Genomic DNA, 24822 nt, shown 5'->3' with positions numbered 1-24822 from the left:
TTTTTTCTAGAATGATGACTATTAAGGTGAGCTATAATAGAAAGTGTTCGTTTTTCAGATTTTCCCTAAAAGAGAATATAAATGGTAAATGTGCCTTTAAAAAAAAGCAGAATAAATTATTAACATTTTTACCTTAAAACATTTCAACATGAAGAGTCAGTAGTTTCTTGTTATTTTCACACGTTTTAAAAAACACATTTCTGATTTGATGTTGTGATATTTCAGATATTGAAGTACAAAAAATGAAAAAGGCTGTGGAGTCTTTGATGGCAGCAAATGAAGAAAAGGTATGTAGGTGAAATTTAACTGTTTATTTGGATTTGTTTACCTCATCATTTTGATCATTCCATGCGTTTTCATCAGATACCCCAGTTTGAAAGAACATCCCCTAAACAACTGACATTAAGGGGAAGCATTGTCAATTCCTGCCCAAGTGGACCTGCTCTCAGCGGGTCAGTGACATACTTGTGCTATGTGGATAGCGCAAGTAGAGCCAGCAGCTCTAGCTATACTGAGAATCCATCCATGTAGCCCACTGTCTTGAATTGAGAAAGTGTTCAAGCTATCAGATCAGCTTTTTATATTCAGGTGACAAATGAAAGAAAGGACATAGTCCATAGTACATCCTTTCTGTGGTCCCTGGAAATTCTGGCCGCCATATGAACTCTGAAGGAGGTAGCCATGGCAGTTTTAGCTTCACCATCATGTTGACTTTAATCTCTATGAACATGTTGCTTGCTTCACACTGCTGGCCTCTTTCCCATCTGGGATTGTCTCTGCTCTCCGGCGTGGTGAGATGCCAGGAAACAGGCACAGGCACCATGATCAAGATGGCACTAGGTTTTGTTTGAGATGCACTGGCCTGATGCCAACATCTCCAGGAGGGCTCCTCCTCCAGCCGTTGCTTCTCTCTGCATTCTGCTCAGAGCAGGGACGCAGGGCCTTAATAAAGTAACGTGTCTCTTCGGCTTCCCTGACCAACCACATACCAGCAGGCAGGTTCAGGTCCTGTCACCAGAACTGTCCCCCACCATGTCCCTTAATGAGTAGAACAAGGATACATTTTCCCACAGAAAGAGTTAACTTTGAGGAAATAAAAACCAAGCCAATGCTAAAGAACTTTGTCTTGATCTTTTTCTCATCATAAGCTTCCTTCTCTTTCTTGCCTAACTCTGTTTATTGCCTTTCATTCTTTTGTTCTTTATTCAATGGAAATAAACTCATTCTACCCACCCACCCATATATAGGTTTATTTGTGCTAGTCCTCCCCACATCTAATAAAAAAGTCATTAGCAAGCTGTCCACATAGATTGAATTTGAAAAAAAAAAAACAACAACACTAAAATTCATTTTGTTTTCATTTCTCTCTCTCAAAAAGCAACAATAACAAGCAAAACTCCCAGTGTTGTATGAGGACTTATTAGATGCTCAGACTTCTCTAAGAGCACCAAGAGTGACCTGACTTCTTGGTGGTTCCAAGAAGCCCTCAAAGAGGACATATTTGGGCAAATCCTGAGTGAGAGCAAGAGTCATTCATCAGGAAAATGAAATGTTCTGGGCAAAAGATCCATGAGCAAAAACACAAGTCAAAACCAAGTCTTGAAACCCACGGCATACTGGGAAAGTTCTGGAGCCATGAGATACAGGTGGAGGACATGAGTGTATGAGGGGGTGCTATAGTGAAGCTGATGATTTAACAATTTGGGGTCTCAGCTTTAGACCTGGAACAGTGACATAATTAAATTGCCATGTTAAAAAGCCAATTCTGGTGGCAGAATAGAAGCAAGACTAAAAGAAAGAGAATGAAGACAACAATTAAGAGGCCATTAAAATAGGTGAGAAATGAAGATGTGTAAACAAGGCAGTGGCGGTGAAGTAATAAGGAGAGGGGGGATTTTAGAGAAATTCACTGGTGAGCAAGATTTTTAAATCTTTGGATTTGGGAAAGATTTTCTGGTTTGGGCAGTGGGTTGAATGAAGGTACCCATAAAAGAGTTAAGGGAATCCAAGCAGAGACTCAAGTACTAGGGGCGAATAATGAGCTTCATTTAAGATGTATTCAATTTGTGATGTGTTTGTGGGACATTAAAATGAGATTTCTCATAGAAAGTTGGGAAATAAATCTACATTTTAGGATTAATGTAGGATTATAAGTTGGTGGGCAGTGAACGCTGTCAGTTTTAGGAGAAATGATAGAGTTGAATTATGTAGATTGGTGGGGACAAAACTATAGTTGATGTATCAGTTTGCTTTTGCTCCATAATAAATCACATTTGTTAATTCTCATACTTGTGTAGATTGGCTAGATTGTTCTAGTCTGGGCTGACTTTGCTGATCCTCTGCCATTTGCTGGTGACTGGGATGGAGCTGGATAGTTTAAGATGGTGTAATTCACATGTCTGGTGATTGACAGACTGGGTTGTGTCTTCCCCAAATGATCTCCCTACCTCCATTAGGCTAACCTACGCATCTTCACGTAGTGGCCTCAGAGTTCCTAGGGCAGCAAGAGAGGGAACGCCCCAGTGTGCAACTACTTTTCAAGCCTTTGCTTTGAACCACATTTGTTATATATCATTAGCCTAAGTAGGTCATATGGTCATGCCCCAAATCCATGTTGAAAGGAGCTAGGGAGCCCATGTTTATAATCTACCACACTGAGGGCCTAGGAGAAGAGAAGAGGGTAAAGGAGAAAACCCTGAAGCTCTAACATTTCATATTCTGGGTTAGGATGATAGCATGGGGTGGAGTGGGGGGTAATGGAAGTAGAATATTCATCTGCGCAAGGATTAACAAATCAAGACAGAAGAAAAGAAAGAGTGGAGAGGAAAGTGAAAGAAGGAAAGTGGGGGTCAATCAAGTGCCACCTGGAGATCAGATTCGGAAAAGGATGAAAAGTGTCCATTGTTTTTAGTAAAGAGAAGGTCGTGTGCATGTGCTCAGTGCATCCGACACTTTGCAAACCCATGGACTGTAGCCTGCCAGGCTCCTCTGTCCATGAGATATCCTGGGGAAGAATACTAGAGTGGGTTGCCATTTCCTACTCCAGGGAATCTTCCCAACCCAGGCACTGAACCTGTGTCTCCTGCAGCTCCTGCATTGGCAGGAGGATTCTTAACCACTGCGCCACCTGAGAAGCCCCGAAGAGAAAGGTCCCTGATGACTAATTGAAGCAACTTTGATGGAGTGTTGCAAGAAGGGAAAAACCAGATGGAGACTGATGGTGGCTGATGAAGATAACAAGTATAGATCTTTCTTTCCAGCTCTGACTTATGTTAGGGAGGAGAGTAATTAAAGTTGATTTTTTCCTCAGCTTTTTTTTTTTGTATCTTATTACCTTGTTTTGTTTTTGTTTTTTAAAGATGGCAGCTGAAGGATAGGATCTCTAAATTTAGAGGTACTTTTTCTATATCTCTGATGTATGTAGGAAAAATATTCTAGACATTAGCAGCTTTATTAAAGTTTAGAACTATTTTTTGAATAATGTAAATAATTCACATCTGTTCATTCTTTGTGTCACAATTACTTTTATTGTTTTAAAATCATAATATTAAAATTTATTATTTTATTAATAGGATCGGAAAATAGAAGATCTTCGACAGTGCCTGAACAGGTACAAGAAAATGCAAGAAACAGTGGTTTTGGCTCCAGGTAAAAAAGGTATGTAGTTCTAAGAGCTTTTCTACTTGAGTTGATTTTATGTGGCTGTAAACTTTTTACATTTGGCCTCAATTGCTATTATTTCAAATTAGGTGGCTCATCCATTCATTCAGCAAAGTTCTTAGGCATCTCTTCTCTGCCAGGAAAAGTGTAGGCTGCTGAGTACAGTGTTGTTTGGTTGTTCAGACAGAGCCATCCCCATGTATAGGGGACATTCCAGAGAGAGAATCACAGCATGTGCGAGAGCCTGAGTGGAGAAGGACCTCAGTGTGTGTACACAGAGCTGATTCACTTCATTGTACAGCAAACTAACATAACATTGTAAAGCAATTATACTCCAATTAAAAAAAAGGAGACACATGTGCCTGAAAGGTAGTGGGCAGAGGGGAGAGTGAGACAGATGAGATAATAGAAGAGACACAGCCAGATCATGCAAGGTGAGGAGTTCAGCTCTCATTCCAGCCCAGAGGATCCACTGAAGGGTCTTAACAAGTCAGTGACACGACAAATGGAGCATCATGGACTATGGGCCACTGGGACTATTCCAGCAGTGTTGGAAGGAAGGGAGACCAGAACCTTGCAGTATTACAGTGGGAAGATTTGATAGTGCTGATTGGAAATCTATTTTGGTGTTCAGTTCAGTTGCTCAGTAGTGTCCGGCTCTTTGCGACCCCATGAATCACAGCACGCCAGGCCTCCCTGTCCATTACCAACTCGCGGAGTTCACCCAAACTCATGTGCATCAACTCGGTGATGCCATCCAGCCATCTCATCCTCTGTCGTCCCCTTCTCCTCCTGCCCCCAATCCCTCCCAGCATCAGAGTCTTTTCCAATGAGTCAACTCTTCGCATGAGGTGGCCAAAGTATTGGAGTTTCAGCCTCAGCATCAGTCCTTCCAATAAACACCCAGGACTGGTCCCTTCAGAATGAACTGGTTGGATCTCCTTGCAGTCCAAGGGACTCTCAAGAGTCTTCTCCAACACCACAGTTCAAAAGCATCAATTTTGGTGTTCAGTTCAGTTCAGTCGCTCAGTCGTGTCTGACCCTTTGCGACCCCATGGATCGCAGCACACCAGGCCTCCCTGTCCATCACCAACTCCCAGAGTTCACTCAGACTCGCATCCATTGAGTCAGTGATGCCATCCAGCCATCTCATCCTCTGTCGTCCCCTTCTTCTCCTGCCCCCAACCCCTCCCAGCATCAAAGTCTTTTCCATTACCCTTGACTTAATAGTGTGATGAGTTAGATTAGCAAAGTGAAGGAGAAGAAAGCATCAGGAAAGAAGAGCATTTCTGGCTAAAGCAACTAGCAGAGGATGGCTCCACTTACCAAGAGGGGGAAACCTAGAGGAGAAACATTGCAGGGCTTGAGGGGTTTGTGTTCAGCTTTGAATACTTTTTTTAAAAAGTCTGTAAAACATCTAAGTAAAAATAGCCTGTATTTTGTTGAACTTATTATTATTTTATCTGCTGATGGGCCAGTTGGCCATCCTCAAATACGGCAAAGCTTTGGAGGTCATTCAAAATAAGCAAAAATGTTAAGAGCTTTGAAGTTCTCTTGTTCATTCACACTGCATAGGTGGGGCTGTTTACTTTACAAGTAAGTGGTGAAAATAAGTCTTTGGGAAGGTACTTGTGGAACACTTGGGATTTTGAAATTTTAATTTTGATGGGTTCACAAAGAAAGAAAATCCTTTGGACCACAATCTTTGAACAAAATGGATCTTCATGTTTTTGTCCATTAGCCTGGCATGTATTAAGACTTTATAGTTATCTGAATGAGCAAATAAACCTATAATTATCATGCCAGTTCTCATCACTCAGCATTTTCTATGCCTTCAAAGAGTCTCTTTTAAGGAATATTACAGATTCTCTAATTTTTACATAAAATTATTATGTAAATATTTTACATAGTAGTTCTGCATAGTCATAGTATTTGTAACATTGTTTAATTTTATAGAATCTCAATACTATAACGTTTCAAAATGAAAGAAGAGCAGATTAATTTCTGCAATTAGACTACATTGTAAAACTTTTAGAAAATAGAGAAAAGGGGTAAAAATCACTCATAATTGCACTGGCATGATCGCTACTGGCATTTTCATGTAATTCTTTCTGCCTTTTTAATCTATGCATATAATAGTCTAGTTAAAAGAGAGAGTTTTTAACCCTGTACAGAAGGATTTTTATAAACCATTGGAAATTATGTCCTGTTCTAATGAAGAGTTTCATCAACAGTGCTTTCTCAGTAGGATTTATATTTACTTAGAAAATCCTCAGGCAATTCTAAGAATACCTCAATTCTAATAAAATTAGAGTAAAAATCTAATAAAACCTAAATTAAAAAGCTATGTCTAGTTAGTATCTTTAAACAAGTAAATGATTTGCCATTCTGTGTTATTTAAAGACTAGTTGGAAGGACCATTCTGTTTTTTAAAAAAGAATGTCTGGCACTGTTGTTCAGCACTTAATCCTTTTCATTTCTAGACACATTAAAAAAAATTCTCAGAGTTGCTACTTTGCTGGTTATGTGATTGCTTTTTTCCATTAGATCATTATTCTTTCTGCTTTAAAATGAAATGAATGGCATAAAGAACCCTCTTAAGAAGGACCAAGAGTCATCATCTTTTCTCTTTTCCCTTTTTGCTTTGCACATTTTTTTCAAGAGCATAGTGGTGATGGAAATGGAGTTGTGTGTGACTCTGTTGCTGTTTAGAATCACTTTTGTACTACTGGAATTCCTCCACAAGTTATTTCTGAAGTGAAATATTTAAAGCCCCAAATGCTGCCACAAAATTATAGAAGGCTTGTCAGACTAAATTAGCTTTAATGCCAGTGCTGTGAGTCCATAGTTACATCTGTTAAACCACTATTAATTAATTGATCACCTCTATTAATACCAGTGCTGGGTACTCATGTGGCCCAAGAGCCCCTGGGCCTTAGGTGCTCCCAGTTTAAGATGCTGTTCCTAGGGCACATGTTGTTGTTCTTAGGGAAGCCAGAAGTTGACTCTTTGATTTTTAAGGATCAGAAAACTCTTTATGTTCAGGATCATTGGGATTCTTATCTTCCTCCAAAAGTGAAAAGCTGTTGCTGTCCATTCTGTGCTTTGTTGTTTCCTAGGCCAAGATGGCGACTTTGAAGACCTGCTTCCTTCCAGCTCATTCTCCACCCTGCTGGACACACAGGGCTTTAGTGATCTGGAGAAAAACCTGTCGCCGACACCAGTAAGGGGATCTCCCAGTCATGACCCATTTAACACAAGTGCTCCAGAAGAGGTATTTACAGACTTATTGTTTCTTCATGTTAAAGAGACTCTGTCACTGAAAGTTAAAGTGCTATTGACAACATCAAAGACATGGATTCTTTTTTTCCTTTTCTTTTATTTTTAATATAAATTTATTTATTTTAATTGGAGGTTAATCACTTTACAATATTGTATTGGTTTTGCCATATATCAACATGAATCTGCCACGGGTGTACATGTGTTCCCCATCCCGAACCCCCCTCCCACCTCTCTTCCCATACCATCCCTCTGGGTCATCCCAGTGCACCAGCCCCAAGCATCCAGTATCATGCATCGAACCTGGACTGGCGATTCATTTCATATACGATATTATACATGTTTCAATGCCATTCTCCCAAATCATCCCACCCTCGCCCTCTCCCACAGAATCCAAAAGACTGTTCTATATATCTGTGTCTCTTTTGCTGTCTCGCATACAGGGTTGTCGTTACCATCTTTCTAAATTCCATATATATGTGTTAGTATACTGTATTGGTGTTTTTCTTTCTGGCTTACTTCACTCTGTATAATAGGCTCCAGCTTCATCCACCTCATTAGAACTGATTCAAATGTATTCTTTTTAATGGCTGAGTAATACTCCATTGTGTATATGTACCACAGCTTTCTTATCCATTCATCTGCTGATGGACATCTAGGTTGCTTCCACAAAGACATGGATTCTTTTCTCAGTTGGATCACAGACTTGCTTTGTCTTGGCAGTCATTATGACCTCTGGGTCTTTATTTGAAACATCTTTTTTTCCCCCTCTCTTTAATAAATAAAAGTTTGGGCAATTTGCAGCAACGTGGATGGATCTAGAGTGTGTCATACTGAGTGAAGTAAGTCAGACAGAGAAGGAAAAATATCACATGACATCCCTTATATGTGGAATCCAAAAAGAAATGATACAAAGGATCTTACTTACAAAACAGAAATAGACTCACAGACTTGGAGAACAAGGTTATGGTTGCCAGGGGAAAAGATCAAGGAAAGGATAATTAGGGAGTTTGGAATGGACATGTATACACTGCCATACTTGAAATGGATAACCAACAAAAACCTACAGTATAGCACATGGAACTCTGCTCAGTGTTAGGTGGCAGCCTGGATGGGAGGGGAGTTTGGGGGAGAATGGATACATGAATATGTATGGTTGAGTCCCTTTGCTGTTCAGTGGAAACTATCAACATTGTTTGTTAATTGGGTATCAGTTCAGTTCAGTTCAGTCACTCAGTCATGTCTGACTCTTTGCGACCCCAAGAATTGGGTATACCCCAATACAAAATAAAAAGTTTAAAAAGGAAAAAAATAAAGACTTGGACAATGTCAAAATCACTTATATAATTCAGGAAAGACATATGAATCCTTTGGAGATGGATGTGGTCTTCCATATGAGATTATAATCTTACTAAAAAATAAGTAGGCAGTGAATAAAGTGGGGGCAAAGTGAGAGTATATAAATTTTAGTCACTTGTGATGGTAACACAGAAAGGTGATGGACTTCGGTTAACAAGCTAGGTATTATGGAGCCAGGTATTGCGTGGAGGTACCCAAACTGGATGTCAGCAAATGAATTATCTACTAGCTTAGTTATGGCAAAACAATAAGAAGCAAATTGCCTTGACAGATTACACATTGGTTGCTTGATCACTTGGTAAATATGGTATCATCTGCATAAAAGATCTGCTTCGTGGGATCTGTAGTATTGGAAAATGCTTTAAAGCCGCAAACACCTTCCTACGGCCCTGTAAATTATCTTCACAAGGTGGAATGAAGAGAAAGGCCACATATTTTGTAGAAGGTGGAGATGCTGGCAGTACAGTAGACCAGATCAACAAGTCTTTTGAACTAGGGTGTCTACCATGATTATTTTTGTAATCTGATCAGTTAATAAATAGTGACTACTTTCAAACTAAAAAAAGAAGAAAATTTCCCCTTCAATTTGTTAAACTTGAAAAAAGCAGCTTGAGGGAAATGAACAGTCTTAAACTCACTTATATTATTTTCACTTCAAAGTGGCACCAAAATCTATTATTGTTATCTGCTGCACACCACCCCCAAAACTTTGTGGCTTGAACCACAACATTGGTTTTGCTGATGAATCTACAGTTTGGGCAGGGCTTGGCAGGAACATCATGTCTTTGCTCCCCTGGACATCAGCTGAAATGGTGAGAAACCTAGGGGCTTGAGTCATCTGAAGCCTACTCTGTTCACTTGTCTGGTGGTTGAGGCAGACTATTGACTAGGACTTCAGCCTGGAACAACCGCATGTGATTGCTTAGCTTCCTGTCGTGTACTGGTGGGTCTTAAGAATGAGCATCCTGAGGAGAGGACTGGGCAGATTTTACCACCTTTTGTGACTTGTCTCAGAAGTCATGTAGAATCTCTTCTCCTATGGTCACAGGTCCATCCAGATTCAAAGAGTGGGAACATAGACTCTACCTCTTGATGAACAAGTGCCAATATCATAAAAATACATAGGATGGGATATATTGGGGCAACCATATTTGGTTGTCTGGCTCCAACAATTTATATCCCTCTCCCATGGAAAATAACATTCATCCCCTCTTCAAAGACCCCTCAGCCTCTTCCCAATTTGGCATCAGCATCCCTGGATCTTGTCATACAGATCAGGTCAAGTTATAGATGAAGCTCTTTGGGTCCATTTTCTTGGGCACAGCTTTGTGAATACCATTCCATTCTATTTAAGGAACCTGGAACTTAAAGGACAAGCTGTCTGTCCCCCACACATACAGCACACAGTGGTGGGATAGACATAATGTAGCTGCTGTAGGCACTCCCATTGAAAAATAGAGAAATACAAGACACACGTGTGTCACTAGTCCATAGCAATTCCATGGAGCCTAGTCCTCTAGGTGCTTGGCTTCCTTTTGAGCCATCCTTCTTTTTAATAAGAAGAAACCTCTATTTGCAGATGAGTAGTTTTCTGTTGTGGAGAAGGCAGTGGCACCCCACTCCAGTACTCTTGCCTGGAAAATCCCATGGATGCCTCAAGGAACCTGGTGGGCTGCCGTCTATGGGGTCGCACAGAGTCAGGCATGACTGAAGTGACTTAGCAGCAGCAGCAGTTTTCTGTTGAGTGTCCATTTAGGTCACAAAACCTTCATTTATTCTCATTTTCTACTAGCTATATTCCCTTCAGTCTAAATTAACAGAATATTTTAAACATTTAGAATTTCTTATGAATCAATGTATAATACACTGCATTAGATAAAATCATATCCACAAATATCTTCACAAAAAAGCCTTCATAACCTTAGGTTCCCTGTGAGGCCACTATGAGATATCCCTTTATCTTTAGAGTTTTTTGACCTGTTTGAAACGTTCAAGGAGAGCATCACCTCAAATTTTCCTCTCTTAACAAAGCCACACCTGTGGCTTCATCTTAAGGCTGTTTTCCTGACAACACCTGTGCTTGATCTCGGCCTTGAAACCATTTCTTAATTTTAATATGTAGTGTTCCATCTAGGGAAACTCGGAATGAGAAACAGTTTAATTTTTCAATTAAATCTTGGCTTCTTTATATTTAACAGATCCTTCTTTGGTCATCTCTCTTCTAACATTTTATTATAGGGAATTGTGAGAAGGAATCAAATAGCATCTTTACTTTTTATATATGTTGCTCATAATTACATAATGAAAATACAAAATTTCAATTGAATGAGAAACAGTTCAATGAGAAAACAACATTTAGCTGAAATGTGTCATTAAAAAGGTATTAATGAGAAGGGGAACTGCATGAAGGTAGTCAAAAGGTACAAAGGCTATTAGTAAGTACTAGGATGTGATGTACAACGTGATGACTACAGTTAACACTGTATTGTGTATTTGAAAGTTGAAAAGAGAGTATATCCTAGAAGTCCTCATCGTAAGGGAAAAACTTTTTCTTCACCTATCTATATGAGGTAATAAATGTTAATTTAATGAAACTCAACTATGGCAATCACATAAAGTGTATGTAAGTCAAGTCATTATCCTGTACACCTAAAACTTTCACAGTGGCTATATGTCAGTTGTTGTTGTTCAGTTGCCAAGTCGTGTCCAAAACTTTTCAATCCTGTGACTTGCAGCACGCCAGGCTTCCCTGTCTTTCACTATCTCCCAGAGTTTGCTCAAACTCATGTCCATTGAGTCGATGATGCCATCCAACTGTCTCATCCTCTGCTGCCGCCTTCTCCTCCCACCCTCAATCTCTCCCAGCAGCAGGGTCTTTTCCAATGAGTTGGCACTTCGCATCAGGTGGCCAAACTATTGGAGCATCAGCTTCAGCATCAGTCCTTCCAGTGAATATTCAGGGTTGATTTCATTTAGGATTTACTGGTTTGGTCTCCTTGCCATCCAAGGGACTCTCAAGAGGCTTCTTTAGCACCATAATTCGAAAACATCAATTCTTTGGCACTCAGCAATTTTTCTGGTCCAGCTCTCACAACTGTACATGACTCCTGGAAAAACCATAGCTTTGACTATGTAGACCTTTGTTGGTGAAGTGATATCTCTGCTTTTTAATACACTCTCTAGGTTTGTCATAGATTTTTTAAAAATAAAACTGATAGGGAAAAAAACCTAAGGAATTAGTTAAGGAATAAGAATTATTTTAGAGGGAAAAATTCTCTAGTTGTTAAATATTTACACTAAAAGAAAAAATACTGTATGATGGCCACGGCATGTGCTCCATTTGTTGAAAGCAGCTGCTGTTCCATATGGGACATACCCGGATAACCTCATATCTTTACCAAAAAAGTCTTCACTATGTGAATTGTAGGTTAATGACAGATATTGTTTGGAAGCACAAGCTGGAATCAAGATTGCCAGGAGAAATATCAGTAACCTCAGATATGCAGATGACACCACCCTTATGGCAGAATGTGAAGAGGAACTAAAAAGCCTCTTGATGAAAGTGAAAGTGGAGAGTGAAAAAGTTGGCTTAAAGCTCAACATTCAGAAAACGAAGATCATGGCATCTGGTCCCATCACTTCATGGGAAATAGATGGGGAAACAGTGGAAACAATGTCAGATTTTATTTTTCCGGGCTCCAAAATCACTGCAGATGGTGACTGCAGCCATGAAATTAAAAGATGCTTACTCCTTGGAAGAAAAGTTATGAGCAACCTAGATAGCATATTGAAAAGCAGAGACATTACTTTGCCAACAAGTTCTGTCTAGTCAAGGCTATGGTTTTTCCAGTAGTCATGTATGGATGTGAGAGTTGGACTGTGAAGAAAGCTGAGTGCTGAAGAATTGATGCTTTTGAACTGTGGTGTTGGAGCAGACTTTTGAGAGTCCCTTGGACTGCAAGGAGATCCAACCAGTCCATTCTGAAGGAAATCAGCCCTGGATGTTCTTTGGAAGAAATGATGCTAAAGCTGAAGCTCCAATACTTTGGCCACCTCATGCGAAGAGTTGACTCAATGGAAAAGACTCTGATGCTGGGAGGGATTGGGGGCAGGAGGAAAAGGGGACGACAGTGGATGAGAGGGCTTGATGGCATCACCGACCTGATGGACGTGAGTCTGAGTGAACTCCGGGAGTTGGTGATAGACAGGGAGGCCTGGCATGCTGCGATTCATGGGGTCGCAAAGAGTCGGACACGACTGAGCGACTGAACTGAACTGAAATGAAGTTTGGAACAAGAATGATTTTAGGATGACTGAAGATGTTCAGCCTCATCTTTAAAGAAAAGTCAGGAGGGCAATTTGAGGTTGGAGTGAAAGCCCTAAATTTTGAAAGGAAATCTAGAAAATGGGTCAGTTTGCTAGTATAGCTATTTTTCCCAAGGAAGGAACCCAAGGAAATGAGTGCACGTCCGAAAATGGGTATGGTGGTTAAATAAGTTGCCTGGAATGAATCATAATGATTCAAACTGAAAAAAGTGATAATGAAGTAATCTATTTTATAATAATATTACTTGTTAAGGAACAAAATTCAGCTGGGTAAACTTTAAAGATCTGTTGGCTTTATTCAGTGATTCATGAATCCAGCAGCATCCCATCAGCTGTTACAGTCAGAGTGGAGCAGAAAAGGGAAGTCTTACTTGGCCTGTGCTGATTGGTGTAACGCAGGGTTATTCCTTTACATAGAATAGAGGTCTTGGGTCCCAAAGCTGACTGGTTGACCTAGTCCTTCCTTGTCTTGGAAAGCTGAGCATAGAAAATGTAGTTATGTCCAGGCTTGCTAATATAGGGCTTAGCATGAGTGACTCCATCTTGTGCCCAATCCTTAACAGACTTCACATTTTATAACTTTTTCTAGTATCATAGAATGGGACTGCCACTCAGTAACTGAAACAAATCTCATAAAGCTGTTTTTATTGCCTATTTAAGTAAGTGAGTTTGTTGGTGGGTCAGGGACATTGGGCTTTCAGTGGCAGGAGTGAGCTGGCATCAGTTGTGTGTGGTTGTGAAGGTGAGGCTGTTGTTGACTGGTTGGCACTCAGAAGTGTGTTCCTGGCCTGGGTCCCTACCTGACTAACGTACTCCCAGAAGCCAAGAGGTGTCTTGGATTGGTTGACTTTCAAAAGTGAGTTCATTGAGGCAAGTTTTTTTCATTTTATACTGGAATTTTTTTTTAAGTGCTTCATTTATTTCTTCATGGTGTGGCTCACAATCTAACTGCTCTCTAGTTGTCAGAAATTACTGAAAACCTGTGTTTAGAAAGCCTTTCACAAAATCCAACCTTAGAATATACAAAGCATTTGGGGAAGAAAATATATTATGCTTTTTTGTTGTTTTTGCTATAACATTGTTACTACTAAGCTTTGTGTTTTAAGTAGTGTACCCACAAAATCTATTATAATTTGTTTTAATGACACTTTTCATCAGTTCTGTTAACTGAAGTTAGTTAACCTGTGCACTTATAGAATAATTAACTACCATATTAGACTAATGGTAGAAAATACAGCGAAAATAGTGCTTTGTTTACAATACTCTTTAACCAAATTTCATCTACAATTATTGCAACCCTGTAAGGTAGGCATTGACATTATCGTTTTATAGGGGAGAAAATGAATGCACAGTTAAGTGACTTGCCTAAGGTCAAGTTCGCTTAGTCAAGTGTGTCAGGGCCAAGATGTCAATCAGGGCTTAACGTGGTTAGGATTTACTGTTAACTTCTTAACGGTATTTATTATGTCTTCTCAATATTCGATGTCGTCTTCAAATGCACATTAACTTCTTCTGAATGTTTCCTCTGATTACCACATCTGGGTGTTTATGTCCTAAAACCATTTTATCAATATAAGGATAGAGTTCTAAACACAGGTGTATGAAATTTTAGCAATAGACCACTTGTCTTATTTATCTCTTTGTTACTCTGTGGCTTATGTTCTGTTTGATGGATTGATTTGGGGTTTTTTATTATTACATTACAGTTCCACACCAGCATCTTGCAAGTTTCAATCCCTTCATTATTGCCAGCATCTAAAGGCTTGGAAACTTCTGAAAAAGCAAAATTGCCTTCTAAGCCAGAGACTTCATTTGAGGAGAGGTATGTCGTTTATGACCTAACACTGCAATATGAATACTCAAAAACGTAGATCCACCAAAAGCAGGAGTGGCCTGCATTTATTTATAGACGTAATCTTTTACCCAGAGAAGCAAGAAACAGCAAGACACAGGCCAGGGAGGCCCACAGCAGTTCTGAATTATTAAAATAAGAGGTGTGAAGCAGGAAGTAACTGGAGGTTCGGCCGGGGAAGTATGCTGATCAGGTTAGAGAGGGAACTTGGTCCCAGGTGGTCATCAAAGGGCTGCAAGGAGAATAGCAACAGTCATGTTAATGAGGCTGTTTGAAAGATGTTGTCAAGGAGCCAAGACAAGGATCCGATAGTCTCTCCCTGGGCAAATGGAATGTGCGGGGAATGTGTTCCCAAATTAATTGCCTAATCTTTCAATTAGACTAAATAAAATTAAGTAGAATATCAAAAGAGAGAGAAGTAACTGTTTTTGCACAATTTTTTCATTGACAGTTTTGTTCACTTGGAATATATAGTCTTTTTTTTATATAAATCTCATGAATTTTTTTTTGCAATATTTTAGTGATGGAATTGGTTCTGCTGCTGAAACTCAACTGTGTGATAGTCTTGCGTAAGTTCTGTTTTATCAAATATGAAAAATATGATTGCTGCTTGGGACACAGAAAGTGTCTGTTACACTAACAATGATTAGTATTGGAAGCAGGTGACCCTGAGGCCTGCATAAGTGAATGCAGCCATAATGACTGGAGTGGGTGGGGGTGGGGGTTGTGAAGAAACAAATAAATACTTGCTCTTTTACCATTATTTCATGCCAGCTTTCTGCTGATCTTGAACCTTCCTTCATCAATTTTCATGTGAAGTTCAGTGCTTTAATTTTCATTTTTGTACTGACCTATATTTTGAGTATGTCTGTCAGAAAAGCATCACAGCAGCTGGTAAGGCTGCTCTGGTATTTTGTACTTTCAGCTTAATAAGCTGACCTAATGGCTACATTTATCCAAGTTAAAGTCTGGGTGAAATTAGGAGAATATTTTCAGAACTATACTCAAAGATAAGATCTTTTTTCTCCATTATCGTTTTTTTATTTAGTAGTTGACATTTCTAGTAACTTATTTACACATAAATACATGAGAAATGCCTTTTAAAAGTTTGTTAATATATTCCATTATCCTGTATCTTCAGTTCAGTTCAGTTCAGTCACTCAGTCCTGTCCGACTCTTTGTGACCCCATGAATCACAGCACGCCAGGCTTCCCTGTCTGTCCATCACCATTACCCAAAGTTCACTCAAACTCCCATCCATCGAGTTGGTGATGCCATCCAGCCATCTCATCCTCTGTCATCCCCTTTTCCTCCTGCCCCCAATCCCTCCCAGCATCAGAGTCTTTTCCAATGATTCAGCTCTTCACATGAGGTGGCCAAAGTACTGGAGTTTCAGCTTCAGCATCATTCCTTCCAAAGAACATCCAGGGCTGATCTCCTTCAGAATGGACTGGTTGGATCTCCTTGCAGTCCAAGGGACTCTCAAGAGTCTGCTCCAACACCACAGTTCAAAAGCATCAATTCTTCGGTGCTCAGCTTTCTTCACAGTCCAACCCTCACATCCATACATGACCATAGGAAAAACCATAGCCTTGACTAGACGACCTTAGTTGGCAAAGTAATGTCTCTGCTTTTGAATATGCTATCTAAGTTGGTCATAACTTTTCTTCCAAGGAGTAAGCATCTTTTAATTTCATGGCTGCAGTCATCATCTGCAGTGATTTTGGAGCCCGGAAAAATAAAGTCAGCCACTGTTTCCACTGTTTCCCCATCTATTTCCCATGAAGTGATGGGACCAGATGCCATGATCTTCGTTTTCTGAATGTTGAGCTTTAAGCCAACTTTTTCACTCGCCACTTTCACTTTCATCAAGAGGCTCTTTAGTTCCTCTACACTTTCCACCATAAGGAGAGTGTCATCTGCATATCTGAGGTTATTGATATTTCTCCCGGCAATCTTGATTCCAGCTTGTGCTTCTTCCAGCCCAGCGTTTCTCAAGATGTACTCTGTATAGAAGTTAAATAAGCAGGGTGACAATATACAGCCCTGATATACTCCTTTTCCTATTTGGAATCAGTCTGTTGTTCCATGTCCTGTTCTAACTGTTGCTTCCTGCCTTGCATATAGGTTTCTCAAGAGGCAGGTGAGGTGGTCTGGTATTCCCATCTCTTTCAAATTTTCTGCAGTTTATTGTGATCCACACAGTCAAAGGTTTTGGCATAGTCAATAAAGCAGAAAGAGATGTTTTTCTGGAACTCTCTTGCTTTTTCCATGATCCAGCAGATGTTGGCAATTTGATCTCTGGTTCCTCTGCCTTTTCTAAAGCCAGCTTGAACATCTGGAAGTTCACGGTTCACGTATTGCTGAAGCCTGGCTTGGAGAATTTTGAGCATTACTTTACTAGTGTATGAGATGAATGCAGTTGTGTGGCAGTTTGAGCATTCTTTGTCATTGCCTTTCTTTGAAATTGGAATGAAAACTGACCTTTTCCAGTCCTGTGGCCACTGCTGAGTTTTCCAAATTTGCTGGCATATTGAGTGCAGCACTTTCACAGCATCATCTTTCACGATTTGAAAGAGCTCTACTGGAATGTCATCACCTCCACTAGCTTTGTTCATAATGATGCTTTCTAAGGCCCACTTGACTTCACATTCCAGGATGTCTGACTCTAGGTGAGTGATCACACCATCATGATTATCTTGGTTGTGAAGATCTTTTTTGTACAGTTCTGTGTATTCTTGCCACCTCTTGTTAATATTTTCTGCTTCTGTTAGGTCCATACCATTTCTGTCCTTTATCAAGCCCATCTTTGCATGAAATGTTCCCTTGGTATCTCTAATTTTCTTGAAGAGATCTCTTAGAGCAAAGTTATTTATTCTCTCTTGTTTTTAAACTGGTCACATAGTCCTGCTTTCAGTTTGAGTAACAACAGCTGCATATAATTGAATGCAGCTTATGAGAAGAGCAAGACTTTCCCAGGTGTTCACACTGTCACTGTGCTTTCACTAAGGTTTTATACGAATTTTTATCGCAACAGGGATTCCTCTATTATGCTTCAGTAGGACTGTAAAATAAAGTGCTTTGCCAGACTCAGAAAACTGATTCCTTTGTGAACTGAAAAGTAATACTTTTTCATCCTTTATTTTCATTAGAAGGATTAATATAAAAAGTCCACAACCATTTTAAAAGTTCCTGGTGTAAATGTGTATATGCAAAGGAGGCACCACTAGCCTGTGGAAAACACTGGTTTATTTTTGAACATTGACATCACAGGATAGTCCTAAGTGTTTTTCCAGCCATTCTAATGTTCGCAGGACAGTTAGAGTTATTGGCGGGACAGTTAACCACCCCTGCTTTTAAAAGAACTAAACATTATAATTTAGTTAAGCACATAAATGTCTGTCTGAATCCAGATTTTCTTTTATTACCAGGACTCCATTCACATGCAATTTTAGTTTCTTTCTAAGGCATTATACTTAGAAGCAGTGGCACCAGAGCCACTTACTATTAATCATAATTATTATTGTTGTTATTTTTAGAATTTCAAGTTTGCAGAAGTCTAGCAGCCTGGGCAATCTGAAGAAAGAGTCATCAGATGGGGTTGGTCCTGTGTTTTTTCTGTCTGTTACCCTGAGGCGAAATATTTAGGGATCTTCATCTTGTCCCGTTTGTGGTTTCAATAATGGAAAAGTATTAGATACTGCAGTTAAAGATAAATATTAAGCAATATGAGTGTAAAGGATTGAAAGTAGAACATAAAGTCAAATGTGGAGACATTAATAAAGTATTGCAGAAAGTAAGTAAAGATGAGATTTTGTAGCCCTGAAATAGATGTAAATTTATTTTAATTTGTTGAATTATATGTGAGAAATTCTAAATCGATTAATTCCTATAACAATATTTAACTACTATTGTTGTTTTGAACAGGAAAAGGAGTCTATTCCAAAGCCTTCCGAAGTAAGTTTTATGTCCAGATTACAATGTAGAAATGTTTGAGAGTCTAATACATGCGTCAGACTTCTTAATACATAATGCATAAGATTGCTTAATATATAAAACATAAGACTACTTAAATGTCTCTAATAAAGCAAAATTCTTAGAACCTGCAAAACAAGCCAAATGAATCTAGCTCAACACAAAAGTTCACATATTATATGATCTCACTTATGTAAAATACCAGAATAAGTAAATCCATAGAGATAGAACACAAATTGGCAGTTGCCAGGAGTGGAGGAGAGAGGATGGGGAGAAACCGCGTAGTGCATAAGGGGTTTTACTTTAGAATGATGGAGATGTTTTAGAACCAGGTAGAGGTGTTGGTTCCAACACCATGAATGTACTGAATGCCTCTGCACTGCTCACTTTAAAATCATTACTTTTGACTTCGCTGGTCCAGTGACTGAGACTCCGCACTTCCAATGCAGGAGTCATGGGTTTGATCCCTGGTTGGGAAATCAAGAACCCACAAGCCATGTGGTGCAGCCAAAAATTAAAATAGTTACTTTTATGTTATATGACTTTCACATCAATAAGAACAAAATAAAGGCGAAGCTCCGAACTCTTGGCTATGCTACTTGATGACAGTAACAACCAAACCTGGGTTTCCTTACACTTCACAAAAATTCCTTCTTAGAAAGATCACCAGCTGTTTATAACCAGTGTCTATCCACAGCAGACATGCTGGTATTTTAAAGGCATCGTCAACATGGGTTCTGGCTCTTCTTTATTGTTTTTCAAATGTTAGCCTTGCACAGGTCACAGTCTGGTAAGCACGCTCTCTCCAGATGCAGTCTCTCGACTGTTGGCTCTTACTGCCTTGAGTCATGAGTAGGTGTAACTGACAAAGCACAGAAAGTAGATCCAGTCCCAATTCAAGTCATTGTTCTTTTTGTCTTGCTAATTCAGTAAGTGATGTGAAATGATTTTGATATAGAGCATTGAGACATAGATAACAGAATCACTGAACTGTGGTATCTGTACATGTTTAGTTACTATGAATGGTAGAAATGTAGAGAAAAATAGCTACCTTAAAAGCTTGTTTCTCTCTGTTTACTCTTCTCTCTTGCCTTTCTCTTGTCCTTCTCTCTATTTTTGCAGAAAAGAGAGAGAGGACAAGAGATGTTCATGAAATGAGAACATGCAGACAAAAGAATCCTTGGATAATACTGAAACAGTATAATTATCAATTTAAATAACCAGAAAGCTCAAAATTAAGTTACAGGCAGACCTCGGAGATATAGGTTCAGGCCCAGGCTGCCACAATAAAGCAAAGATTGCAGTAAAGTGAGTCACACAGATGTTTTGGTTTCCCAGTGTATATAAAAGCTATATTTACATTATACTACCATAATCTGTTACATCTGCAGTAGCATGATATGAGCAAAAACCATGTACATACCTTCATTAAAAGGTGCTGGAAAATGCTAACCATGATCTGAACCTCAGCAGGCTGTCGCCTTTTTACAATAGTAACGTCAAAGGTCACTGATCACAGATTTCCCTAACAAATATAATATTAATGGAAAAGTTTGAAAGATTGAGAATTACCAAAATGTGTCATGGAGACACAATGTGAGCACATGCTTTTGGAAAAATAGCACTAATGCAGGGCTGCCACACACTTGCAGTTTGTTAAAAACACAATATCGGCAAGGCACAATAAAGGGTGATGCAATAAAATGAGGTATGCCTGTATTTAAAGTCACAGTGAAAATTCTTGATAAGGATTTTGAAATATTGTGAGGATCTGAAGTGGCTTCTGAATCAATCAAGATAAATTTAATTTCAGTGTATATAGTTTTAATGGTTAATCATATTTGAATGTATCACAGTCATTGAAAACTGGTAATCCATGTTTGGTAACTTGAAGGTGAGATATGAATATAACCCAGAACCCCATTTCAAAATTACATATCTTAAATAGTTGCTGATTGTGCTTTCATTTTATCATTAATTCTTTGAGAGGAAATATTTAACTGGAGTAGAAAAGTTCTTATACTGCTGGTATAGAAGGTCAGAACTAATGTCTACTTTATAGAATAATTACATTGTATTGGGATTTTATTGTTGTAATTATAAAGACTGTGAACTATATCATAACCAGGTCTTTGTCATAATTGTTAGGAAAGTAAGAAATCTACCACTACTCCAGTGATGTAATGTTTTATCTCTGCGTCTTTGAGGGAATGAGGCAAATAAAATTAAAATAAAATTTGAGAATGTCTATATCTATCCTAAATACTTAAAGCCCTAAACACATGGATTAAGACTGGTGATGACCATGTTTGTGTCGTTGTTCCTTAAGTAAAAATCAGAATTGACTTTTAAAACTTCTAACAGGACATTTGACATTCATGGTGAATGTGTTAGTTCAGTAATCCTTTGTTAACTAGAGTCACGTGTGTAACGTATTTGGTACTGCTGTGTACCAGTAATTATGCGTGTTCATGCTGTGTCACAGTCGTCACTACTTCTCTCTCAGGATAAAGCTCCGGTAGAGAGCAGTCCCTTTGGGACCCTCCCTCCCAAAGCTCTGGGACATGATGCTTCCGGGGATGACAATCCCTTTGGCACTCGGAAAGCCAGATCTTCCTTTGGTCGTGGTTTTTTTAAAATCAAAAGTAACAAGAGGACAGCAAGCGCGCCAAACTTGGGTATGTGTGGCTAAAATGCCATTTCCCTAATTCTTCCAGAGTCAGGAAAAGATCAATGTCTTTCCTTATTCATCTATCTGTACATTTCTTTTTCTCAGAAATGAAGGTGAATGACTTGGGGGGAAAGTTAATAAAAAAATGCTTCCACAGGCTTAATTCAGAGGTAAAGATAGCTTGGTGTGGACTCTCTCACTCTGCTCCCTGTTCTGGGTGTAAACTTAGAGGAAAAACCAAAACCCATGGCTCTCTCTGACATCATTACAAGCAGCTTCCCATCTACTCTGAAAGCAGATAAATTCACCCCGTATTGACACTGCTAATAGAGTCTGTGTGTAGCATCGGAAGCACAGTGTGGCACCCCTCTCACTGTGTGTATTTTGTGAGTAGGAGTTTGATCTGTGTTTCATTTTGTCATTCCCCTGTGTTTTCTCCATTGGGCTGCGTGTGATTGTGTGCGTTGTTGGGATTTCTGAAGATCGTAAACGAAGTGCCAGTGCACCCACCTTAGGTACCGTACCCCTGCATGCCTGCCTTTGCCAGCGCTGTGCTCCCAACCGAGCTAATCCCTGCTCTTGGCATCTTGATCACTAGACAGCGAGCTGGCAGCATCAAAAAATGGAGTCCTCTACTCCAGAGGTTTCCTTCCACCTTCTGCTCACCAGGACTCTCTGTAGAGCCTCTGCTTCTAAGCCTAAATGCTGCTGTAACCCATGCTAATGGCACCTTGCAAGCAGCTCTGTGAAGACCTAGATGTGCCCAGCAGCCGGCAAAGTACAGGGCAGGAATGTCCTGGCATCATAAATCCAGCTCCTTCACCACAAAGTACATCACATCACACTAACTCCCAGGGCCTTGCACTTCCTCCTCGATGGTAACATTTCTCCAGACTCCAGGAAGAAATGTTTTTAGCTGAACAGGTCTGTGGAAAACACTGAAAACGATCATTTTAGACTTACTTCTCTTAGAGGAACATCCTTCTGACATATTACTTTGAAGATGGAGGTGACATTTAGTTATAGCAATATCTGAGGAATTACCCCCAAAGCAATTTTAGGAGAGGGAAATTTCAGTTTTCCTTTTTAAAGAATACAGTGATAGGGAGGTTATCCTCAAAATAAATAAAAAGAGGATACTTTTAAAATGAGGGAGAGCTGGGCAGCATTTTCAGAGACCCCAGTACCTCTATCGTGGCTGTAGGGTTTGAATGGATAGATTCCTTTGGATTTTCCCAGTGGGTCCTATTACCTTGTATAGGTATCCACATATTAATATGGGTCAACAAAAGTGACTTCTCTCTCTCCATTGCCTTAAATGTCCAGCATATACACAGGATGAATGAAAATGATCTATCCAGACAACTGTTCTCAAATGTGTTTGCTTCTTTCTTAGGAGAAATGTATTGTTGATACTGAGAGGCCAGTCAATGCTGCTTACCATAACCTGTAATCACAGCTCTGCTTCATAGACAAGTCAGCCTCTGCAACTTTTAGATCTTGCTGAAACACTGTCCCTGTGATTTTTGTACAACTTTTACTTTGCTCTGTAAAAGTGCGTGTTCTCACATCGAGGAATCAGCATCCTTGTGTTTGCTAGTGTGAGATCAACAGCTAAACAAATGAGGAGAGTCGATGCTGGGAAGTCTGAGGATAACAGATTTGGGTGTTACTCTTTTAAAGCAAAATCAACAGGCACTAGTTTCCTATCAAAAGAAAAATAATTTTAATAAGAAAAATTTATGACTATCCAGTTCATTCTTTTCTTAGTTCCTGGAACATAACAGGTTATAATTAAGAATAAATTTCTTAAATAAAGAATTCCCAGAACTTGGTAACCAACTGGATGTAAATGCCAAAGGGGAGAAGGGAATGAAAAGAAAATGACAAAGAGGTTAGACTGGAGTAACAGGGAGAAAATTACCTGGTATTAATGAAATATGCAATAAGAAAATGTAAAAGAATACTCTCAGGAAAATTGGATGGATTTGTTAAGTCCCAGGTACTCTTGGCACATCAAATTGGGAATATCCACTGACATTCAGATACTGAAGCTGGGGAGAGAGATTTTTAGGCTCAGAGATTCTGATACCAGTTGCTTTGTTCATGAAATGAGCAAAGCCATCATTTCGTGCTGAGCATAGAGTGAGTGAGTCTGTTAAAAGATCCTGCAGAAGGAACCCAGGAGAGAATCTTGGAGTGAAAGAGGAAGAGAAAACAGCGCTACAGCAAAGAAATTTTCAGATGGCAGATCTAGGAGCTTGTTATGTCAGGAAGCTAAAGGAGATGATGGCTTTGTAGGAAGTAGTCAACAGTACCAAGCGCTGCAGTAATTTTGAGAATGATTTCATTATGGATTCAAATCAGTTAAGGAAAGAGTATGGTAATGCTATTTTACCTTTGATCTCAAAGAAGATATAATTTTCAAGTTAATAAACTTGATACACAACAAAGTAGATGGTAGAGTAGAATGTAGATTTGTGTTCCATTTTTAATATTTGCAGGGTGCTCTTTCTAAGTCACTGGTTTATAGATCAACAGAAGAAGAATTCTTAATAGTTGCTTAAACCGCGGCGGTTAACATCTAGGCATGTTCACCCATGTTTTAAAATTCATCAAGTGTGTATTCTGTTCTTGGAATAGCTGAAACGGAGAAGGAGACACCGGAGCACCTAGATCTGGCTGGTGTATCTTCTCGGCCGAAAAATTCACAGGGAAGTAGTGCCTTCCAGATGTCTCCACCATCTCCAGATTCCAAAAAAAAATCCCGGGGTATTATGAGACTCTTCGGAAAGTAAGTAACAGAGCTTTGTCTTATATGTGGCTCAAATGTAGGGATGATTGGCAAACTGGCTAAAAATGGTTACAATATTTTAGGGCTTTTGTGATCCTTTTACAGAGGGAAGGTTGTGACGGGATTCATTAACTCTTTGAGTCTCAAAGTTTAAATCCAGATGTCTTTTCTAACCATACATACATAAGCATCAGTTTAAAATGTTCAAATTAAAGTCAAAGACATCTTCAGGTCTAATGTGCTGTGTCTTCTTTACAGACTTAGGAGAAGTCAGTCCACTACATTCAACCCAGATGACATGTCTGAGTCTGAATTCAAAAGAGGAGGGACAAGGGCAACTGCGGGGCCCCGATTGGGTTGGTCTCGTGATTTGGGACAGTCTAACAGGTAGGAGCAGCCACATGAATGGACATTTGCATCACCTCCCAAGCATCAAGGTCTTGTGAGCATCTGCAGTGTTATTATTGACCCTGGGTTAGACAGCTGAATCTATTGCTTACTGCTGCACCTATGGAAGCTTCTGTCATCTTTAGACCAGTGCTGTTTGGCTGTGGTTAATGAGGAACTATACAGAAGATGAGGGCTCTGTGAGCTAGGCGAGTAACCTGAGCTGAAATGTCAGCAACATCTGTACTAGAATGGCTCTTGGATTTAAATTTCACATAAAAAATAATTATAGGAACTCTAAAGCGTAGCTCTGGAAAGATGGGAAAGTGTAGTAGTTAAGAATAGGTTCTACAGACTTGTGGTTGCCAAGGGGAAGAGGAGATGGGGGAGGGATGGAGTGGAAGTTTAGGATTAGCGAATGCAAACTAGTATATATATGACAGATAAACAACAAGGTCATACGGTATAGCACAGGGAACCATGTTCAAAAGCCTATAATAAACTGTAATGGAAATGAAT

General features: G+C 39.4%; 1 protein-coding gene across 2 annotated transcripts in view; it reads left to right on the top strand.

The window, feature by feature from the left end:
- Positions 1-24822, top strand: part of PPFIBP1 (PPFIA binding protein 1) — a 197717-nt gene that overhangs the window by 160168 nt on the left and 12727 nt on the right. For both annotated transcript variants that reach the window (XM_068971086.1, XM_068971087.1), the window contains exons 11-21: positions 226-287; positions 3573-3657; positions 6780-6934; positions 14331-14446; positions 14998-15045; positions 18016-18076; positions 18404-18433; positions 20958-21129; positions 21605-21637; positions 23766-23916; positions 24175-24303. In XM_068971086.1, coding sequence (XP_068827187.1) covers positions 226-287; positions 3573-3657; positions 6780-6934; positions 14331-14446; positions 14998-15045; positions 18016-18076; positions 18404-18433; positions 20958-21129; positions 21605-21637; positions 23766-23916; positions 24175-24303 — 1042 coding nt within the window. The remainder of the gene's footprint in view (positions 1-225; positions 288-3572; positions 3658-6779; positions 6935-14330; positions 14447-14997; positions 15046-18015; positions 18077-18403; positions 18434-20957; positions 21130-21604; positions 21638-23765; positions 23917-24174; positions 24304-24822) is intronic.

The sequence above is a fragment of the Capricornis sumatraensis genome, chromosome 4 (genome assembly GCF_032405125.1).
Source record: "Capricornis sumatraensis isolate serow.1 chromosome 4, serow.2, whole genome shotgun sequence".
Lineage (NCBI taxonomy): Eukaryota > Metazoa > Chordata > Mammalia > Artiodactyla > Bovidae > Capricornis > Capricornis sumatraensis.
Note: the sequence above shows the minus strand (reverse complement) of the source record. Positions and strands in the feature narration are given on the sequence as shown.